Below are 20,255 nucleotides of genomic sequence, written 5' to 3'. Positions count from 1 at the left end.
TCTGACCATGGAAGTACCCTGTCCCCTCTGTGTGCTTATGGGCCCCCAGCCCCACCCATCCTGGCTCTCGCCTGGGAGGCTGTGTGGTTCTGGGCCTTCTGACAGGGTGCATGACGTGCTCTTGCTGCTGCCTCTTCTATCTTGGCTGGGCTTTATACCCACAGATTTCCACTTTCTCCCAGATTCTTCTTCTGATAGACATCGAGCAGTCCTACATCAACACGAACCATGAAGACTTCATTGGATTTGCCAAGTATGTACTTTTGGGGACAGTGTCTGGTGGGGCGGCCCTAGGGAGGAGTTAGGTTCCCTCAAGAGGGAGGAGCCAGAGGGTCTCTGTCATGGGGGTCCCTGGTTAAGCACAGAGCCATTAGAGAGTTTGTGGGCCCTGACCCAGTGTCCCCACCCAGCATGTTCTCTGTGGGCATCCCAGTAGCTAGTTTTATGAAATAAAAAGATAGTCCTTGGTCAGATTCAGGGGTGGGGCTGGCTAACTGCAGTGCTCCTTTCTTCGAAGAACTCTCAGAGCCTTTGTGGACCAGTGTGTGGCTTGTTTCAAACCTGGCTCTTTCACAGCCAGAGCCTCCTACAGGCTCTGAGCTTCAGAGGGTCTCCGTGGGATGTGCTCTTTGGGGTGTGTGTGACTTCTGGGCATGTTGGAAGTTTAAAAACAGAATCTCATGGCACTCAGATGTGGGACAGGCTTTGATTTAGGCAAGTCTTAGACAAAAATGGTATGGTCTTGGGTGTCACCTCCCTGATTCCATTACCTCTGGGTCCCCTTGACAAGCTTGTACATCACTTGGATTGTTCCATTCCACCAGGCACCAGCTTCCTTGTACCAATTTAGCAGATACAGCTGGTGCCTTCTTGTGCCAGATCTGGTGATAGAGCAGTGTGTAAGCACAGGCCAGGTTCCCACCCCCAAGGAAGGCCCTGGCAAGCACAGGCTTGTACCCTTGCAGTTAGCATGCAGGATGATCGGGGCCAGGTGGGGACTGTGAGGGTCCCAAAAGTCCCAAGGGACTGGCCTTGGTGTCCTGGAGGCTTCCTTAAGGAGGACCTCCTGGTGCCGAGACTTGGACAGTGTAGGCCTTTGGTAGAAAATGTACCAGTGAACTGGACAAAGTGGATGGAGGTTATGTTCTGTGCTGGGTGGGTGGGAGATGAGTGCATTGAATGAATGAATGAATGCTCCTCCCCAAGCCCAGGAAGCTGAGGGCCCTGTCTGGGCTGTCCCCACAGGGGGTGGTCTGGGGAGCCCCAGATGTGGGCTGTGCTTAGGTGCAGTTCTCAGAGCCTGAGACAGACGGCCTTCAGCCCTGAGACAGCCCTCCCACCCGTTCTCCCTGCCACCAGGTGTGCGTAGGCAGAAAACGCTGGTCCCTCTCTTTGGTTTGCTGCAGTTTTCCTCACTTTGATGTCTCTGCTTCTCACACTTCATCCACAGTTCCTTCTCACAATCTCTCCTGTTTTTCCTTTGACCACTCCACTCTTTCCTCTGGATTCCGGGGCCTTCCCACTTACCCCAGCTGTTACTATACTGAGCAGCTGGTCACCGGGTGGGTATTGCCTGCTGTGTGCCTTTTCCCTGGTGTGTGAATGGGGACGCCTTGGCTGGGTGGCCCTAAGGCCCAAGGGGATATCCCAGAGGTCCACTGAATAGCAGTGGAACACTGTCTCAGAGATGGGGCCAGTTCAGGGTCTTTGGATAAGGTCAATGAGTGAGGCAGCTATAGCCCCTGCCCTTTTGGAGCTCCCAGCCTAGGAAGATGGAGTCATTGGTCAAGACGTGACAGAAAGAAAAGACTAGAAAAGGAGACTAGGCAAGGGCTATGGGAAAGGAGAGTGAGGACTGGAGAGACATTCCTGAGAAAGTCATGATAGCAGGTGACAGGCAGGGCCCCAGGGAAGGAAGGCCAAAAAATAGAGCAGGGGGCGACCAAGACAAGGTGGAAGTGACAGGAACTGGTGGCCACACCCCTCACCAAGAGGACCCTATAGGATGCAGGGAAGAATCTGGAATTTGGTACCTGGAAATCTCTGATTGGGTTCAGCAAGGGCGAGGGCCCACCACATGGGCTGTTTGAGGAAGGGTGGAAGCCTTTAGGGGGTAGCACATCTGGGACCTCCTGCCACCCACCCTTGCTGTGAGTGTTGTCTGTGCTCGTTCTCACCTCCCTCAGATGCCATTGGTCACACTCCTTTCTGTCCTACAAATGTTACAAACAACTCATAGTGAATGGCCTATGGTAATCACATAGAACACTAGGAAAATTGTTCACTAACATTTTGTCTTCATTCTTAATACTCCAGCCTTTACTGATTTAGAACTAGAAGCTTCCTGTACATACACAAACACTCATTCTGCCTTATCCATCAGCCAACTTAAACTGTAAAACAAAACCCCAGAGGTAAAGGAATGAAGCCAAGCTGGTTTGCTTTTTGATATTATTCTCAAACTTCCAGCTAAAGCAATGAGATAAGAAAAGAAAATATGGTGGAGATGTAAATTGTTTGCAGGTGGTAGTATGATTATTTGAATGGCAAATGTATTAGAAAGGGGGTTGAGTGGGTGCACACATAAAATACAGTGGCCTTCTGTACCTATATGAAGTAGCCAGGAGATAGGATGGATAGAGAATAAAAGAAGCTGGGCATGGTGGCACACGCCTGTAATCCCAGCTGCTTGGGAGGCTGGGGCAAGAGGATTGTAAGTTGGAGGCCAGCCTGGGTAATTTAGTGAGATTCTGCCTCAAAATAAAAAAGGGATTGGGCAGTGGCCCAGTGTCTGAGTCTGGGTTCAATTCCTAGTACCATTAAAAAGAAGAAAGAGGGCTGGGGATATAGCTCAGTTGGTAGAGTGCTTGCCTCACATGCACAAGGCCCTGGGTTCAATCCCCAGCACCACACACACAAAAAAAAAAAAAAAAAAAAAAAAGAAAGGAAAAAAAAAGAAGAAGAAGAAGGCAGGAGGAAGAGAAAGGAGATCGGCAACTATAGACAAATAGGGTTCCTGATTGAACTTAAATGTCCTCTGACTTGGGTCAGGAGCAATCAGAGACTAGTGCCATTTTCATAGCCAGCAGCTATTCCACAGTCTGACCCCCAGGGCTGGATTGCTTTGTGGTTAGTGCTACTTACAACCTGGTATTGGTGTTAGAAATGGGAAGAGAGAGTATAGGGAGAAACCTCAAGTGTCTGACCCTCAACCATCCTGGTGCAGAAGTACCCCTGGAGTTACCTCCTGCCTGCCTCCCAGCTACCTGGCACTCCAGCTTCTCCTGTCCCCTCTTAGAAGCTCCAGGATCTTGTGGAAAAAAAACTGGCACTTTTGGGGTAGTGAGATCGGGGTCTAGAAGCATTAGTTCAGCCACATGTGCTTTCTTGTTCTCTAGGCCCCAGCTGTTTTTCCTGGGCAGCATGCAGACAGCATCTGTCTTCCTCTGTCCATAGCTGGTCAGTTGGTCCCCCAGGGAAAGAACCCCACCTGGGCAACCAGGGCCTCTTGCTCCTTATCCCTCCTGGCATCTCATCCACATGTGCTTTCTCTGCTTTGATTTCAGCGCCCAGCAGAGGAGCACACAGCTGAATAAGAAGAGAGCCATCCCCAACCAGGTAGCTTCACCAGGCTGCAGTCACCACTCCACCATGGGGGTGGGGGAGGGTGCAAGAGATGACCGAAACCCAGTAATGGCACTTTGCACATGAACTGCCCTGCCAGGAGCTCACCCCTAAGCACCAGACCATCCACTCTGTTAGCCTCCGAAGTCCACTTAGATATCAGTGTTTCCGAAAACAGTCTGAGTGCTGAAGCTTTGGTAGGGCCACAAGAGGCAGATTTCACATGCAGGGGGTGCTGTCCTATTTGATATCTGAGGCCAAGATTAAAGCCTGGCCCTCGAGATGGGGTGACACAACCATCACCCAAGGTGTCTATAAGCAAATTGAATTTCCCATCTCCTGCCCCAAGTATTGGGGACCTGTTGGTGAGAACCATGGAGGCTACATTGTCACAGGCATCTCAGAGAAGTCTGGGGTGGTTTGAATCCCATACCCAGACAGACCCTGAGCCTTGATAACTTGTCCCAGCTAGAGGTCTTGCAATGGCTTTATAAATACCAATATTAGATGGGTTTTTTGGTTTGTTTGTTTTATGGTTTTTTTTTTTTTTTTTTTTTTTTTTTTAAGAAAACTTGTCTTTGTAAAGTTTCTGCCACTTGTCCCCACCTTTTCCACATCAGGCTGAGGTGGGGGTGGGGATGGGGGCGGGGGCTCTGCTGTTTATCTTGCACGATTATAGAGTTGATGAAAAAAAAGAATGTAACCTCTGCATGATTTTTTTTTTTTTTTGCTGCTTGCCATAGGTAATATGTACATTGTTGCTTTTTCATTTTGAGAGATGATAATGAATTAAATATTAACACCATGAATATAATTAATAGCATGTAATTTTTTTCTTTTGCTGTTTTTTCCCCTGCTCCTCTCTTCTCCCATTATTGTGCTTTTTCCTGCTTTTTCTCTGTCCCCTCATGTCCCTTTCGTCTCTTTTCCTCTGCCTGCTCTTCCTTGATTTACCCACAACCCTAACTTTGCATTCTCAAAGGGGGAGATCTTGGTAAGTACCTGCTTAGTGTGGTAGCAAACATTAGAGAACCTAGTATCGGTGGAGATCCCGCCCACCCTGTAACATTCCCTTCCCCACAAAATAACCAAAAAAAAAAAAACTAAAAATAGAGCTAACCTGGAAATCCCATGTCACAGTTGTCATTGGACTTTGCATTGTCTGGGTGTCAATTGCCCTCACACAAACACTAACCTGACCACCACCTTTGTCAGAAGCCCACCTCTCCAGCTGATGCCTGGCGGGTTCACCTAGGGTCCTATAGATCAGGGATGGCAAATAATCAGCTTATATACTATCCCTGCCTCTGCTCCACTTCCCTGGCTGTGGAAGATTCTCCTCGAGCCCTACTGAAATTTTTTATTGCTGCTGTCACTCCTCTTTCTGCCTCCAGTGCAGACATCCCTCACTGACCAGAGCATGTTTTTCCATATGCAGAAATTTCCTCTCCTGTGCTCATGGCAGGCATGGCTAATTGATTCAGCCCTCTTCCCCATTTACCTTTCCTCCATCATGTGCCAATGGCAGACATTGCTAATCAATTCTGACATTGTATCCTAATACATATGCCACCACTCCCCATTCTGTGACCGATGTGACTAACTGATGAGGGCTTTTAAAATTTCTTCATATAATCCTGCTTCTGTATCGATGGCAGGCATGCCTAATCATTCAGGGTGTGTTTCCTGGATTGCTGCCACTAGCCTCCAGCCTCTGTAGCAGATAATGAGACTGTTCTGTTCCATATGCCCCCTTTCCTTATCCTTTGCCTGGGACAGACATCCATAATCAATCCTAGTACCTGTTCCTGCCATTCTCAGAAATCTCACTACAGTGCTCTGGGCAAGGTGAATTGTATTTGCCATCCCTGCTGTAGGTAACGCCTCCTCCCCTTGCTCAAGCCCTTGAGTGGCTCAGCCCAGCCCAGGAGTGGGCAGAGGCCACTTGCATCTGAGAGTTGAGTCCAATTCAAGGCACTCACTGCGGGCAGCTGGCCTAAGCCTCAGCCTGAACCTCAGAGAGCACTGCTCTAGCCTTAATAGAGGCCCCCTTCTCCAGGACATTCTCCCACTGCCAGCCCTCTGCAGAAATCTTCCAGTAACCCCAGGATCAGTAACTGAGACAATGCTATCTCAGGGCTTTGATGTGCCTGGGTTCCTAGAAGATAAAATAAAGATAGAGCCAAAGCAAAAGCCTGGACCCGTGGGGAGGATGTTTGGGGGAAGAGATTGGCTTTAGGCCTGTGGTTCCCTCTTGCCACACACCCCTCCCCTCACCAAGTTCCTTTGAACTTGAAAATTTTCCTCCCCAAACAGTTCAGGCACATGCCTGCTTTCCTCCTCCCCACATCCCAGATGTTTAGTCATTATTCTTTTCCTATCAGATTCTACAACCCTGGCCATAAAGCCTTGAGTATGGCTGTGGCCTCTGGGTGTCCCAGCCATGGTTTCCACCCCTGCCTGGGACCCTGACTCAAGAGAGAAGGCTGGCCTAGCCTGCCCGCTGACCCCAGCTGCACTGCTGCTTGCCTGCTGCCCCTGGCTGGCCCTGCCCACCTCTCTGCGCGCCTACCTGCCTGTCAGTTGTGCACCCCGGACCTCAGGAGCCCTACCTGTCTCTCCTGTCTCCCTGCCCCGTACCACTCCCACTTCCTTATAAGCCCAGTCCCCTGGGGATGGCCCCTTGGCATTCCCTTTCTTTGGATCACTGTGTGTGTCTGCCCACAGCTCACTAGAGAGGGATTTAGGCTCTGACCCTTCTGAGCACTCATGCAGGCAGCTCTCTAGGTGGCCTGAAGGGAAGGTGCCTCAGGGCTTTTGCCAGGCCTCACCCGAAGCCTGCACTCCCCAGCCTCCTGCTCCAAGGCCTGGGTATGCTGTTCCTCAAGGGTGTGCTCTGGGAAGGGCCCCGCCCATGGCCATGCCCCTGAAGCACAGTCTGTGGGCTCTGGCCTCCCCTAGCCTCAGGTGGGAAGCAGGCAGCCCAGGCCACAGAGGGATGGTTGGAGCAAGCTCTCTCCCAGGAGAGCAGAGACCACACCATGCAGGATTTCTTCTTTTGGGGAGCAAGGACAGCCTGGATCCCTATTTTCATTCCATGACTAAACCTAAGCCTACTATGCTCTTAATCTGTGCCAACCCCTGGCCTACACCTGGGTGAGGCAACCCCTCTGTCTGCCCTTGGGTAGATGAAGGAGCAGAACATGGCCGCCATAGAAAGCCACTCGGGACTGGGCCATATTGTTAGAACCACGGGGTCCCTTCTGGGTCCTCCTGTGCAGTTTGGCCTTGGCCGCAGTCTTTCTGGAGACCAGCTTTGCTAACAGCACAACAACTGTCCCAGTGAGTCTGGGATTGAGCACATTCCAGAACACTGAGCCATCCATCCTTCCATGCTGAAATCAGGACATCTTGGAAAAATTAGGATGATGGTCACCCTCTTGTCAGGGAGACTATCATGACCTTGTTTGGGCTGTTGGCATATGTTCCTGATGGCTGCAGGGGTCCTGAGATCTCTTTCTCATCCCAGCAAGTGATAAGTCTATACCCTTGACCTTAACAAAGGGTGCCAGGTGGCAACTTTATGCTGTCCCCAGCCTGGGCAGGGACTTCAGCATGGTACAGGGTGCCTGGGCTTTCTGTGGAAGACAATGTGCAATCATGGGCAGGGGCCATGGGTTGGTGGCCCTGTTAAAATTTGGTACCCTGGAGGGAGGTTCAGTAGGCACAGTGAAGCTCCTTCTGAAAGCTGCCTACCAGGAAGGTTTCTGGGCCCCAAACTCATCCCTAGAGACCCCATCTCAGGTTCTCCTGCCTAGTGCTGCCCTGGGAGTACCCAGTACCAGCCCTTCCAGCTGTCATGGCCATGTGCAGCCCACCCTCTAGAGCTTAGCCCGTCTGTTGCTGTCTTGGCCCCAGGCAGCCCTGTCTGTGCCTCCATGTGCTTTCACTGCCTGGGGTTCCCAGTTCAGTGGGGGGCAGGGGGGCTCTGGTCCACATGTACCTACCTCCATGTCCCAGGGATCATGGGAGCATAAGAACGTGGCCAGCCCCCTAGGCTGCCTGCATTTAGCCATCAGGTAAGTCTCTAAGCAGGCCTGGGGTCTTCTCTGCACTCGATGACAGCGACAGCCAGACATCCCAGGGCCCTGAGATGCCATGCAGAGAAAACTGCAATTGCTGGGCTTAAAGCCACACTGGGGCATGATCCAACCCCGATAGTCCTTGTAGGGTCCCTGAGGAGGTTCCTCTGTGCTCCAGACTTTGTCACCAGCCCTCTAGGAAGAAATGTCCTCCCAACCCTAGTGACCTGGGCACAGTTGAGCCAGCAGTGAGGGTAGCAGTCAGTGGAGTGGAGTGAGAGTCATTCCATGGCATGGGCTCCTGCAGTCCTCCAGTGACAGCCACCTGCCAGAGGGCATGAGGGGTGACGCTGAGGGCACCCCTGGTTACCTTATCTCACCCAAAGAAGATGTCACCTTCCATGTGCCCCTGCCCTGAACACAAGCCCCAGACTTCCCCCTGGGCCTCTTTCTACCAGGTGGGCGTGCATTTTGCCTCCTGGTTAACCAAGTTAGCCCCAAGCACAGAGGGCCTCACAGGGTCCTGGTTCCCTATCAGCACTTGAGCCAGTGAGTTACTGTCCTGTCTGTCTGCCCACCTGCCTGGGCACCCTGCTGGGTTTCCAACTGGGAGTGCTTGGGGTGAGATGGAGTTGGGTTCTCCTGGCTTAGGGCTAGAGGTGTCTCTGCCATGGTCCCCAGCTTCCTGCCTTGCTATGGGGTGAGGGTGCTGGCTGCTGTGCTGGGGGGTAGCCAGGGTGATGGAACACCGTTCCCCGCTAAGCCATGTCCTCCCCCCCAGGTGATCCGCAGGGGCTGGCTGACCATCAATAACATCAGTCTGATGAAGGGTGGCTCCAAGGAGTACTGGTTTGTGCTGACAGCCGAGTCACTGTCCTGGTACAAGGATGAGGAGGTGAGTGGCCGGTGGCAAGGGCTGGGTGATGGGGGTTGTGGGTGGGTAAGCCCACACCTGCTCCCTCTAGGCAGCAGCCATCCATTCACTCACTCATTCACTGTTCATTTGGGGAAGGTTCTAGAGGGCAGGCTTGATGTGCTGGGCATGTCTCATCATAACCCAGCCCCTTGCTGTCTCCTGTGAGGTCGAGCCTGATGGCAGTCAGTTCCCACAGGGGGAAAGGGGTTCAGGAGGTGAAGAGCTGCCAGGAGGTTGGAAATGGACCCTAGGCCTGAGCACCATAACTCTCATGAGAGGGGCCACAGCTAAGGGTTGGGAACTCAAGTGCAAGGCCAGGCTCCTGGAATGTGGGTTTTGTCACCCATGGGCTTGGCCAGACTCTCAGGGCCTTGGTTTCCTTACCTGTGAAGTGAGATAGAATGCTCCCTTCCCCCTGTGTGGTGCGTATCCATAATGAGTGTCTTTTGAACAGTATGCACATTCGTGTCATTGTGAGAAGGAGATGGAGAGGCCTCTGGGGACTGTGGGAGTAAGAACTACAGGGAACTATGTTGTATGTGGAATCCTACCAAGGGGCTCATCCATTTGGCTTGAAACTACGCACTTGGTGGACCTGTGGGCAATGAGCTATGAGCCAGCTCAGCCCCGGCCCAGCAGACCCTCTTCTGAGCAGTTCAGACAGGCTCTGCCACCCAGGCCACTTCTGCTCTGTGCTCGCCCACCCTCCACTCCTGGCTGACTCATTTCTTGGTCCTGTCAGTATAATGACAACCACAGTTTAGCAGGTGGGGAGTGAAGCCACTTCTTCACAGTGACGTGGGCCAACCATAAGGAATGCAGTTTCTCTCCATAAACTCAGCCAAGATTGCTTTAAGCAGGTTATTAATTTAGGTCTGTAACAGAGGTCCCAATGAAGGCATGCAGAAATTCAGAAATCTGTTTCTTGTTCGTGTGTCTGTGAGCTTGGTGTGCCCCTGCTGCCAGAATGTCCAGGGCCTGGGCTCCGCCTTCTCGGTCACCACCTTAACACATGGCTCCTCCTCGCTTTCCAAGACCGTCCCCATGTCCATCATCACATGGCTTCTAGAAGCCCCAAGAAAGGAAAGAAGAGTTGAGTATGGTGGTGCACACCTGTAATCCCAGTGGTGCAGGAGGATCACAAGCTAAGGCCAGCCTCAACAACTTAGTGAGGCCCTGAGCAACTTAGCAAGACCCCTGTCTCAAAAAAAAAAAAAAAAAGCTTGGTAATATGGTTCAGTGGTTAAGCACTCCTGGGTTCAATCCCATGTACCAAAAAGAATAGAAAAAAGAAGAGGGCAGATGAGGGGAATGCTGGCTCCATTTATGGGCTCCTAGGCAGCAGTCTGTTCACAAGGCTACTCTGTGGGAACTGGGCACCTAGCTGACAGTTCATCACCCTAAGAAGAACATGAGAACCAGAGTTTGATGCCTAGTGTTCTACCAGGATCGTGAGCAGGTATTCTCACCCCTTTATGTCTTGTCTTCCTATCTATAAAGTAAAGGCCATGGCCTGCTTTCTGTGGGGCTATGGGAGTCCGAGGGGGTAATCCTGGTTCTAAGCCAAACGCAGGACCTGGCTCTTAGCATGTTCTTGGTGATTTGTCCTGGTGGTCGCCTCAGGTTAGTCCTCCAGCCATTCTGCATGAGGGAACACCCCCCAATTCACAGAAGGGGAACCAGAGTCTTTGAGGGTGTTTTTCTCAAGATCATGCTGGGGCCCAGCTCCAGATCTTGGCGTGGACTAGCATTCACTGCCCAAGTGCTTCACTGCGATACAAAGCCAGCCAGCTAATGCCCATGGTCCCTGGGATGGCACAGCAATGACAGCACAGCAGGTGTCCTCCATGATGAAGCCAAGCTTCTCTGATCACTTCTAGAGTGGGAGGAGGCCAGATGGAAACGCACTACTCTGGGGGTCTCTCCAGGACAGGCTGGCCTGGGCCCAGCCTTGTGTCCTTCCAGTCAACCTTAGAGAGGAGGCAGTTGGAGCTTCCTTGAGGAAGCAGCAGTGGGAGGGCCTGCACATTTATGCAGCCCCCTCCCTGTGGCAGTTCCAGGGCTAGGAGAAGTCACTGAGTCCCCACAAAAGGCACCCTCCTCCCTTTCCTCAGCAAAGTCTCAGGCCTGCCTTAGGCATGGCACTGTCACCCCTCAATTGCCAGTTGGGAAAATTGAGATGTGTCCCTGTGTGGTAGACACCCCTCGCCTATGACCGTCTGTGAGCACATGCCAGCTGACCTGAGGGACAGCTGCCTCTGTGTTCAAGCCACTCCCCTGTAGCTCAGGCTGGATACAGTTACTGCAGGGGAAGGTATTGGTGTGAAAGGTGGTCATCCCTCTTCACACGAGGCTTACACACTCAGCCCTGGACAGTTCCTGGAGCTTTCAGAGCCCTGTACCCCCTGAGGGACCCTGCTGGGGACTGTTCTAATCCCAGGGTGGTGGGGTCGATAGAGCTACCACAAGAATTTCTGGGGTATACCTGGAACCCTCCAGAACTCCAGGCCCAGCAAGCCTGACAAGGTTGACATGTAGAAGCAGGTCAAGACTGGGTGTGGGCTGGCCTCCCTCCACCCACCCCCACCGCCGCCCCCTGCCATCGATTCTTCAAGAAACCATGGGTCTGGCCAGGCATGGTGGTGCAAGCCTGTAATCCCAGCTACTGGAGAGACTGAGTCAGGAGGGTCACAAGTTTGAGGTCAGCATGGGCAACTTAGTATGACCTTGTCTGAAAATGAAAAAGGCTAGGGATGTAGCTTAGTGGTAAAGCACCCCTGGGTTTGATCACCAATACTGCAAAAAAAAGAAAAAAAGAAGACGAAGAAGAAGTAGTAGAATAAGCAGCTACAGAGACTATGGGATCCATCACTCCTCAAAATGGCCGGGGTGAGGGGGTGGGGACAGCCCTTTCGCATTCCCTCCCCTCGTTTTACCACCAGTCTGAAACCCAGTCTGCTCTGTGGAATGTCAGCTGTCCAGGGTCTTTGGTCCCCCGGGGCAGGACCAGACTGGAGCAGCCGAGACAGCAAGGCATTGGAGTCCCATCTCCAGCACTGCACAACAGAAAAAAGTCAACCGGGGCTGGCCCCTGCCCTCCATTGTTTTGGGGGTGTGCGGATCTTCTGGATTCTGCCCATGGAAAGACCAGGCCCCGGGCAGGGTGCCACGGTGCGGCTGCTGGGCCAAAGCCTAGACTGCGCAGGTCACCGTGTGGCCGCACTGCAAGTCCAAGTTTACGAGCTCCTCTTCTGTACCTTGAGGAAGCGCCCTTTGATTTTCCCTCGTTGCGGGGGGGCATTTTAAGCAGGAGCCTCCTACCCTCCCTGGAGGCCCCAGACTGGAAGCAGGGGCAGGGTTGGGAGGAGGTCGGGCGCTGGTGGTAATGAGAACCAGCCAGACCCGTGAAAGGGGCCCTGTGTGTGCCCCAGACACAAAGCAGTCTAAGATCAGAAGGGACAGGCACAAAGTACTATCCCCTCCCTGCACCACTGCCCACACTGGGGACCCCAGCAGTCACCCCCAAGGGCCAGGCCACTTTTGTAGAAAAGCTTTGGTGAGAGGCAAGATGTCAGAATTTCTTTATTTCTGAAATAAATGAGGAGACATTAACAGCGGAAGGGGAGAGAGGGGAACAATCCAGCTAGAGACCCCCAAGCCCAGTGCTCCCTTGGCCTTTATCCAGCATCTCGTCTCTCCACCCCCCCCCCCAGACCCTTCTTCTTTGCTCCAGAATCTTCAGTTAAGTCTCCAACCCAGTGGGAAACAGGACTGTGGAAGGTGACACTTACCTCGAGGTGTGCCTCACTCTGGGGGTGGCAATAAGTTTAAGGGACCGGCGGGGGCCATCCTGAAGAGCTGCTTGCCCAAGCCCAGCCTAACCAATGTGCAGACTACTGTACACATTCAGAGCCTCCTGAACACTAGTCTGAACACTGGGATGGCGGGGCCGGCTGTTCATCCCTTGGGCCCCCAGCACGGCAACGGCAGGGCCACCACGCGAGGCCATGCCTCTGCTCCTCTGAACAGGCGAGAAAGCCACTGCTCCTTCTGCGACAGTCTGCTCTGTCGTCTCTTCTGACGTGGCAAGGCTGCAGCCGGCTCACATCTGGAGAAAGTTGTGGGTTTTCAGGAAATCCAAAGGAGGGGGTGGGGGAGGAGGTTGGTGGGAGGGAGGGTTGGGTCGGTGGCCTGTGCGCAGATCTCTGGGGTGGGGGAGGGGTGCCAGCAGTCCTCTATGTCTGTGTGTGCCTGTGTTCTGTGTGTGTGTATGTGTGTGTGTGCGTGTGTTTGTGTGTGCGCACGCGCATGTGCTGGCAGTCGCAGGAAGGCAGCCACTGAGTTCTGGGCGGAATCACACTATAAACAGTTCCAGATGTGGTGTCTCGCTAGAAGCCAGGAAGGCCTCTGACTCAGTTGCTTGGCCTGGCTGGTGGCTGGGAGCTTCCTGCCTTATGACACGATGGGGCAGGGGTCACAGCGGCCCTTCCACAAACCTCCAGGAAGGCCCCAACCCTGGCCCCCTCTAAAGCCCTAAGCCCTTCCCCAAGAAGGCGGAAGGCCCTGGGCCCTGTGTGCCGCTGTTTTGTCTGCAGTAGCCGTTGACAGCCTTTCTTGGATACTGTCTCTCCCCTGGGCTCTCAGTGTCCTCCTGTCTCGTGGCCAGTGGGCCCCTCTGTCTGTGCTGTGCCCTGAATCCTTGCCCAGAACCCTGGGGGCTGGCCCTGGAGCCAGTCCTACCAGTAGAAAACCCTTGGAGCCTCAGTGGGCATGATGCTAGGGCTTTGCCATGTCAGCAATCCTCGCTTCCTGTCATAAGTATGGAACTTGAGTGCTTCTGTTGACGAATGGGGAAACCAAGGCACAGGCGAGAGAAGAGACGTGTTCAAGGGCACACAGTCAGGAAGGGGTAGAGCTGGCACTTGGCTTCAGCCACGCCCCCATGCGGCCAGGCCCACCTAAGTCCTGACTCTCTGCCTGAGGGGCAGCCCCTAGATCCTTTCCCTTCCATCACTGTGGCTGCTCTTGAATTCAGAGGCAGCAGCAGGGTTGAACTTCATTCTGGGGCTTTTCAACAATATGGAGACAAGACATGTGACAAAAAGTTTCTAAAGACATCTGAGTGCTGAAGAAAGGAGAATCACAGAGAGAACCCAGCTTTGTGTCAGGTGGACATGGCTCGTGAAGTCCCACAGTGGCCCACACCACCTGCTGTGTGCCCCTGGACAGCCAGCTTTCCTCACTGAGCACAGTGTCATCCTAAGGAGATTGAAGGAGAAGGTTCCACGAGCTGATGGATGAACAGCACATGGCCTTGGTCACTGGGACCTCTGCTGCTGCTGTGGGTCACATGCATGTGGGAATCAGGGACCCTGACTGCTTTGTTTCCCTGCTATAGAAGATTGGTTCATGGGCTGGGTGGTGGTGCAGTGATAGAGCGCTTGCCTAGCATACACAGGCCCTGGGTTCCAACCCAGTACAGCAAAAATAAAATAAAAATAAAAGCAAGTGACACTACTGAAGGGGCTCAGTCCCGTGTTGGGCACAGAGTAACTGCGTAGTCGATGTTAGTGGGTTATACAGGTCTTGTGGTGCCACCTCCAGCTGTGACTTGCAGGCGGAGGGTCACACCTCTGAGCTTCCTCCCCGGCAGCCTATGGAACTGCCATGCCCGACACTTGGTGGGCACTCCCTGAAGGGGGCCACCCTTACAAACCCACTGAAAACCGGGCATGAAATGCATGCCTATAATCCCAGCCACTAGGTAGGCTGAGGCAAAGAGATCACAAGTTCAAGGCCAACCTGGGTGACTTAGTGAGACCCTGTCTCAAAATAAAAGGGGCTGGGAATGTGGCTTAGTGGGTTCAACCCCAATACCAAACCAAACAACAACAAAGCCACGGATGACGCCTAGGCATCAGATTTCCAGCTCTGGGATCAGGTGAAGCAGCAGTCGAGGTGTAAAACCCAACCTGCCCCCGCCTCTGCCTGCCCCTCTGTGGGGCCTCAGTCTCTCTCCCTGTAAAATGAGATCATCATGATAGCTCACTGCTAGGCCCTTTGGAAAGTGCTTCCATTCACTCACTGGGGGTTGGGGGGGGGTTGTGTTCTTCATGTCCCCACTGAACAAAATACATGGGCATCTGTCCTCCAGGAACTACTGAACCAGCCCAGGTGACATACAAGCTATCACGTGGGTCACTAAAAGCAAGGCCCATGGGGGTGTGGGGTAGGGTCAGCCCATGAGGGTCCCTTCTGCATAAAGACTTGAGGTAGACAAAAGAAACCCTCATAGTTCAAGGCCATTGGCATAGAAGCAAAGGTCCTGGGGTGGGAACCCCCTTGGAATGTACTGAGTGTCAGGAGGAGAGAGTAAGGGGGAGAGCTCTGGCAGATGAGTTAATTCACATAAAGTCAGGAGCATGGGAAGTGCCACATGCTGGCAGTAGCCCTGGCCGAGCATTCTGGCTTAAACTTCCTCATGTTGCTGGACATCCCAGAATGACTCCTGTCCCCTCTGCCCTCAGGAAAAGGAGAAGAAGTACATGCTGCCCCTGGACAACCTCAAAATCCGTGATGTGGAAAAAGGTTTCATGTCCAACAAGCACGTCTTTGCCATCTTCAACACAGAGCAGAGGTAAAGCGTCCGCAGGGCCTGGGAGGGCTTGGGATGCAGACAAATGGCCTCGTTCCTAGTCTTTAGGACCTACCTGAGTAGGGGAGCAGCTATTAGCAAAGGCCTGGTGTTTCTATGTGACCAGCCAGTGGGCCCTGGTGTCCTCCCTACTGGCCCCAGCACCATCGCCCCACTGCTCATCCCACCCACTCCAGCTGTCTCCTGTTTTCTGAAAGAAAAGTTCTGTCCTGGGCTAGCTGGCCTGCACCTCTGAGACCCAGCTTGGCCAGCAGCCAGGGCCCAAAACCTTTTAGATTATCTTTTAAGACTGGAATCAAGGCACCCAGAATAGTAATAGAAACAAGATAGACATTTCCTTGTGTAGTTACAAAAATTAAGTCTAAAGGGAAGAGAGGCAGCTCTAGGTATTGGGGCCCAGACCCCACTTCTTGTTTCTCAGACTTCCTGGACGCATGGCTCCCATCTCTTTGTCCAAGAGGGCCACCCAAACTCCAGCCATTGTAAAGCAGCAGAAAGGAGAAGAGCCACAAAGGCCCGCCCCTTCCCTTCCCTCTGACTCCCTCCAGACTCTTTCAGGGCAACCACTTGCCCACGCTGGTTGGTCAGAGCTCTGTGATGGAGCCATGGCTGACCTCAGGGCCAACACTCACTTGAGAACTTTAGGGTCACTTGCTGCCTCAGCCCTAAATGTTTGTGGAACAGGCTGGCATGTGTGCCCTGTGACACCACAGTTCCTGACCCAAGGGGTGCTTGAAAAACACAGTCCCTCCTGTCTTGCTTCTCAAGTCCTTGGTGCTCTGCTTCTACCACCAACTTGCACAAGCCTTGCCAGGCGTCTTGGTACTGTCCTTGGAGTTCCCATTCTACCTAGTCCTGGGACTCAACCACATACATGCTAGACCTCTGATGTGCAATGGCCACTGGCAGTTATTTACATGCAAAGGATGAAATGAAATTAAAAATTCATTCCTGTGGTCGCTCTGGCCCCATTCTTAGTGTTCAGAAGCCTCCTTGGTGGGGGCAGAGTCAGGGTGTTGAGCTCAGTGATAGAGCACTTACCTACAGTAGGTGAGGTTTTGGATTCAATCCCCAGCACTGCAAAAAATAAAAATTAAAAAAGGCATTTTAGGGCTGGGGTTGTGGCTCAGCGGTAGAACGCTCACCTGGCGTGTGCGAGGCCCTGGGTTCGATCCTCAGGACCACATATAAATAATATAAAGGTATTGTGTCAACTACAAATAAAAAATAATTTAAAAAAAAAAAAAAGGCATTTTATAGAAGCTGCCTGCGCCTTAGGCTGCCACATTGGATGGACAGTACAGAACATTCCCACTGATGGGCGTGGTGGCGCACACCTGTAATCCCAGCAGTCAGGAGGCCGAGGTGGGAGGATTGCAACTTCAAAGCCAGCCTCAGCAACTTAGCAAGATGCTTTCTCGAAATTAAAAGGGCTGGGGATGTGACTCAGTGGCTATGCACCCCTGGGTTCAATTCCTGGTTAAAAAAAAAAAAAAAAAATCCACTGTCACAGAAAGTTCTGGTGGAAGTTACCTCTGTAGGCTTCCTCATTGGGAGCTTCCCAACCCAAAGGTAGGTGTTATGACACACATGCTCCCACTTTGGGGCTTTTTGACAGCTTTTGGCTCCCACAGGAGAACTCAAATGAAAGGTACGGGCAGTTCCCAGGAAAAGAGTTGGCAACAAAAGCCAGAGGTACTGCTCCACCAGGCCCTCCCTGGGCCTGTGCTCTATGCCTAGTCCCATTTACGTGCTGGACACACTAACTCACAGTGACCCCTCAGCATCAAGGAGGAAGGTGCTGAAGCCATGCTGGAGCCCAGGTCAGGTTTGAGTCCATGCTCAGGCAGAGAGACGCCAGAGCTCACACCTCTTAGAGGTCAGTCAAGTCCATGGGCAGGGTCCAGCTACATGCCCCTTCCTCCTGCCCCAGGAATGTCTATAAGGATTTGCGGCAGATCGAGCTAGCCTGTGATTCCCAGGAAGATGTGGACAGCTGGAAGGCTTCATTCCTACGTGCTGGGGTCTACCCTGAGAAGGATCAGGTGAGGAGCCGCCCTGCCCTACCCGCCTAACACTCCTTGTGCTGAGCTGACCCATCTGGGAGAGGAAGGAGGCAGGTCATTACTAGACCTTGTGTACAAGGATTCTCTGAAGGTGTGTAGCTGACGCCCACTTAAGCAAGAAAAGCAGAGATGGGATCAGCTTGTCATAAGAATCCCAAAAGTTTTCAACTGAAGCTGCTACAGTCAAGGATCTCCAAGGACTTGGGTCCCATCTGCGTGGTCCTCTTTTCTCTTCCCATCCTTAAGGTGGAATGAGCATGGATGCATTTGGTCTCCAAATACATTGTTACCACAACTAGGGGAAAGGATCTGGGGGCGGAAAGGACCTACAGGATGTCAGGGCCCCTGACAACCAGGGGTGTTTGGTTATTGGTGGTAGGTACATGGCAAGCAGTACCCAAAGAAAGGCAACTCACTACAATCACCTCAGGCCTCAGTCACCCCTCACCGCCTCTGCTCCCTTTTGCAGGCAGAGAATGAGGATGGGGCTCAGGAGAACACCTTCTCCATGGACCCGCAGCTGGAGCGGCAGGTGGAGACCATTCGCAACCTGGTAGACTCCTATGTGGCCATCATCAACAAGTCCATCCGTGACCTCATGCCAAAGACCATCATGCACCTCATGATCAACAACGTGAGTGCAAAATTCAAATTAGAATGAGTCATAACATTGGAACCTGGATTGCAGGCCACACTGGGCTCCTGGTTCCATTTAATCAGATAATTGGAGCTAACACTGCGCTTGCGCACTTTGTCTAAACCCTGTATTCCCATCTCTAAGAAGTCTGTGGCCTGAACACTCCCATCTTACCTAAATTTGTCCTACCCTGGAACAAGTATAAAATTAATAAACAAAAACTGGTAGTGTTTAAAGAAAAGCAGTTAAAAGATATAATGGGAGAAAAGATATCGATAAAGGCATAAGGTACTAGGAAGAAGGGCTGGGGATGGAGCTCAGTGGTAGAGCACTTACCTAGCATATGTGAGGGACTGTGTTCAATCCTTGGCACCACATAAAAATAAACAGATAAAATAAAGGCATACTGTCCATCTACAACTACAAAAAATTAATTGATTAAAAAAATGTAAAAAAAAGGTATGATGGGAGAAAAGATACAAAGGGATAAGATACTACAATAAGGGTTTGGGGTATGATTCAGTGGTAGAGCATTTGCCTAGCATGCATGAGGCCCTGGGTTCCATCCCCCAGGACTTCAAAAATAATAATAATAATAATAATAGAAATAAATTGAACAAGAATCTTGTGAAGGCAGGAAGAGCATTTTGAAAGCACCCCTGAGAGACTCGGCAGACAGCTGGATAGAAAGCTTACCAGATACACTTCCAGCTATGCACTCCAGTGTAAAGGAAAAACCAGGGGGCTGGGGATGTGGCTCAAGTGGTAGCGCGCTCGCCTGGCATGCGTGCGGCCCGGGTTCGATCCTCAGCACCACATACAAACAAAGATGTTGTGCCCGCCGAAAACTAAAAAATAAATATTAAAAAAAAAAATTCTCTCTCACTATCTCTCTCTGTCTCTCACTCTCTCTTTAAAAAAAAAAAAAAAAAAGAAAAAGAAAAAAGGCTAAGCACATGGTGTATGCCTGTAATCCTAGCTAAGCATGAGGGTCACAAGTTCAAGGCCAGCCTGGACAACTTAGTGAGACCCAGTCTCAAAAAGGACTGGGAATACAGCTCAGTGGTAGAGTGTTTGCCCAGCTTGTGTTGGTTTCAATTTCTAATACTGCAGAAAGCGAAAAGGGAAAAAAAGCCAAAGGAATCTCTGTTCTAGATAAAGGGTGGTTTTTCAGTCATGGTGAGCCACTGAGTTCTTGGCTGGGGTGATGGGAGGGCCTGACCTCCCAACATTTGTCTCCAGACGAAGGCCTTCATTCACCACGAGCTGCTGGCCTATCTGTACTCGTCAGCAGACCAGAGCAGCCTTATGGAAGAGTCAGCCGACCAGGCCCAGCGGCGGGACGATATGCTGCGCATGTACCACGCACTCAAAGAGGCACTCAACATCATTGGGGACATCAGTACCAGCACTGTGTCCACCCCCGTGCCCCCACCTGTTGACGATACTTGGCTCCAGAGCACCAGCAGCCACAGGTCTGGGAGACTCTTCCCCTACATGCAGCAGAAGCTGCTGCTTGTGGGTGCCCAGGTCCATCCACGTATCCTTCAGGGTCCTGGCAGGAAATGGGGCACAACGAAAGGGTAGAAAGGGTGAAGGGGCCCAACCCTAGATGGCACAACACCCAGGGCTGAGCTGCTGTCCTGCCCGAAGAAACAAGGGAAGAGGTGGGTTCAAGGTGCCAGTCAGGGCTGGAGTGGGTAGAAGCTGCATATATATAATCCTGACTCCTCATTTTCCTGATTTTCTGCCTTCTGGTGCTTTCTCTTAGTTAAGCCCTTCTGAGAGAAAGAGGTCTGGGTGATGCTGGCCATGGGGGTTAGCCTCCTGGGACAGAGAAGAAAACAGGCAGGCGGGGGTGGGGGGTTCCTAACCAGCATACCCCACCAGCAGAGCTGTTAGTAGAACCAATACCTATCTGCATGGGGTTTGGGGATACCAGGCAGGGACACAGGAAAGGTAGTTGCTCTGCTGAGACCTTACAGCACCACAGAGTTCCTTAGAAATAGAACCCAGAGTCCAGGTCTGGGGAGAAATGGGTGCCCAGGTTCAGCAGGGAGCCCACGTAGGGCCTTGCTGGTTCTGCAGCATCTGGAGGCAGTAGAGCTAGATTCTGGAAGGGTCTTGGGCTATGAGGATGGCTCAGAGGCCATGGGGGGTCCAAGTGGGGGCTGCTAAGTGGTAAATGCCCTTTAGGGTGCAGACATAACATCAGGGAAGCTGGAGCCCTTGGTGGCAGAGGGGAGGCAACGCCGGGGCATGGCTCCAGCTGTGG

At 52.3% G+C, this 20,255-nt stretch overlaps 1 protein-coding gene across 11 annotated transcripts in view; it reads left to right on the top strand.

The window, feature by feature from the left end:
* Window positions 1-20,255, top strand: part of Dnm2 (dynamin 2) — an 89,054-nt gene that overhangs the window by 65,390 nt on the left and 3,409 nt on the right. For 7 of the 11 annotated variants that reach the window (XM_027955342.2, XM_027955346.2, XM_027955341.3 and 4 more), the window contains 8 exons: window positions 183-253; window positions 3,567-3,618; window positions 4,607-4,618; window positions 8,488-8,601; window positions 15,150-15,259; window positions 17,211-17,322; window positions 17,813-17,977; window positions 19,223-19,455. In XM_027955342.2, coding sequence (XP_027811143.1) covers window positions 183-253; window positions 3,567-3,618; window positions 4,607-4,618; window positions 8,488-8,601; window positions 15,150-15,259; window positions 17,211-17,322; window positions 17,813-17,977; window positions 19,223-19,455 — 869 coding nt within the window. The remainder of the gene's footprint in view (window positions 1-182; window positions 254-3,566; window positions 3,619-4,606; window positions 4,619-8,487; window positions 8,602-15,149; window positions 15,260-17,210; window positions 17,323-17,812; window positions 17,978-19,222; window positions 19,456-20,255) is intronic. The other 4 variants (XM_027955349.2, XM_027955348.2, XM_027955344.2 and 1 more) reach the window with 1 other exon arrangement.

This window comes from Marmota flaviventris, chromosome 1, assembly GCF_047511675.1.
Source record: "Marmota flaviventris isolate mMarFla1 chromosome 1, mMarFla1.hap1, whole genome shotgun sequence".
NCBI lineage: Eukaryota > Metazoa > Chordata > Mammalia > Rodentia > Sciuridae > Marmota > Marmota flaviventris.
The sequence above is the reverse complement of the archived record's forward strand: the minus strand, read 5'-3'. Positions and strand labels throughout refer to the sequence as shown.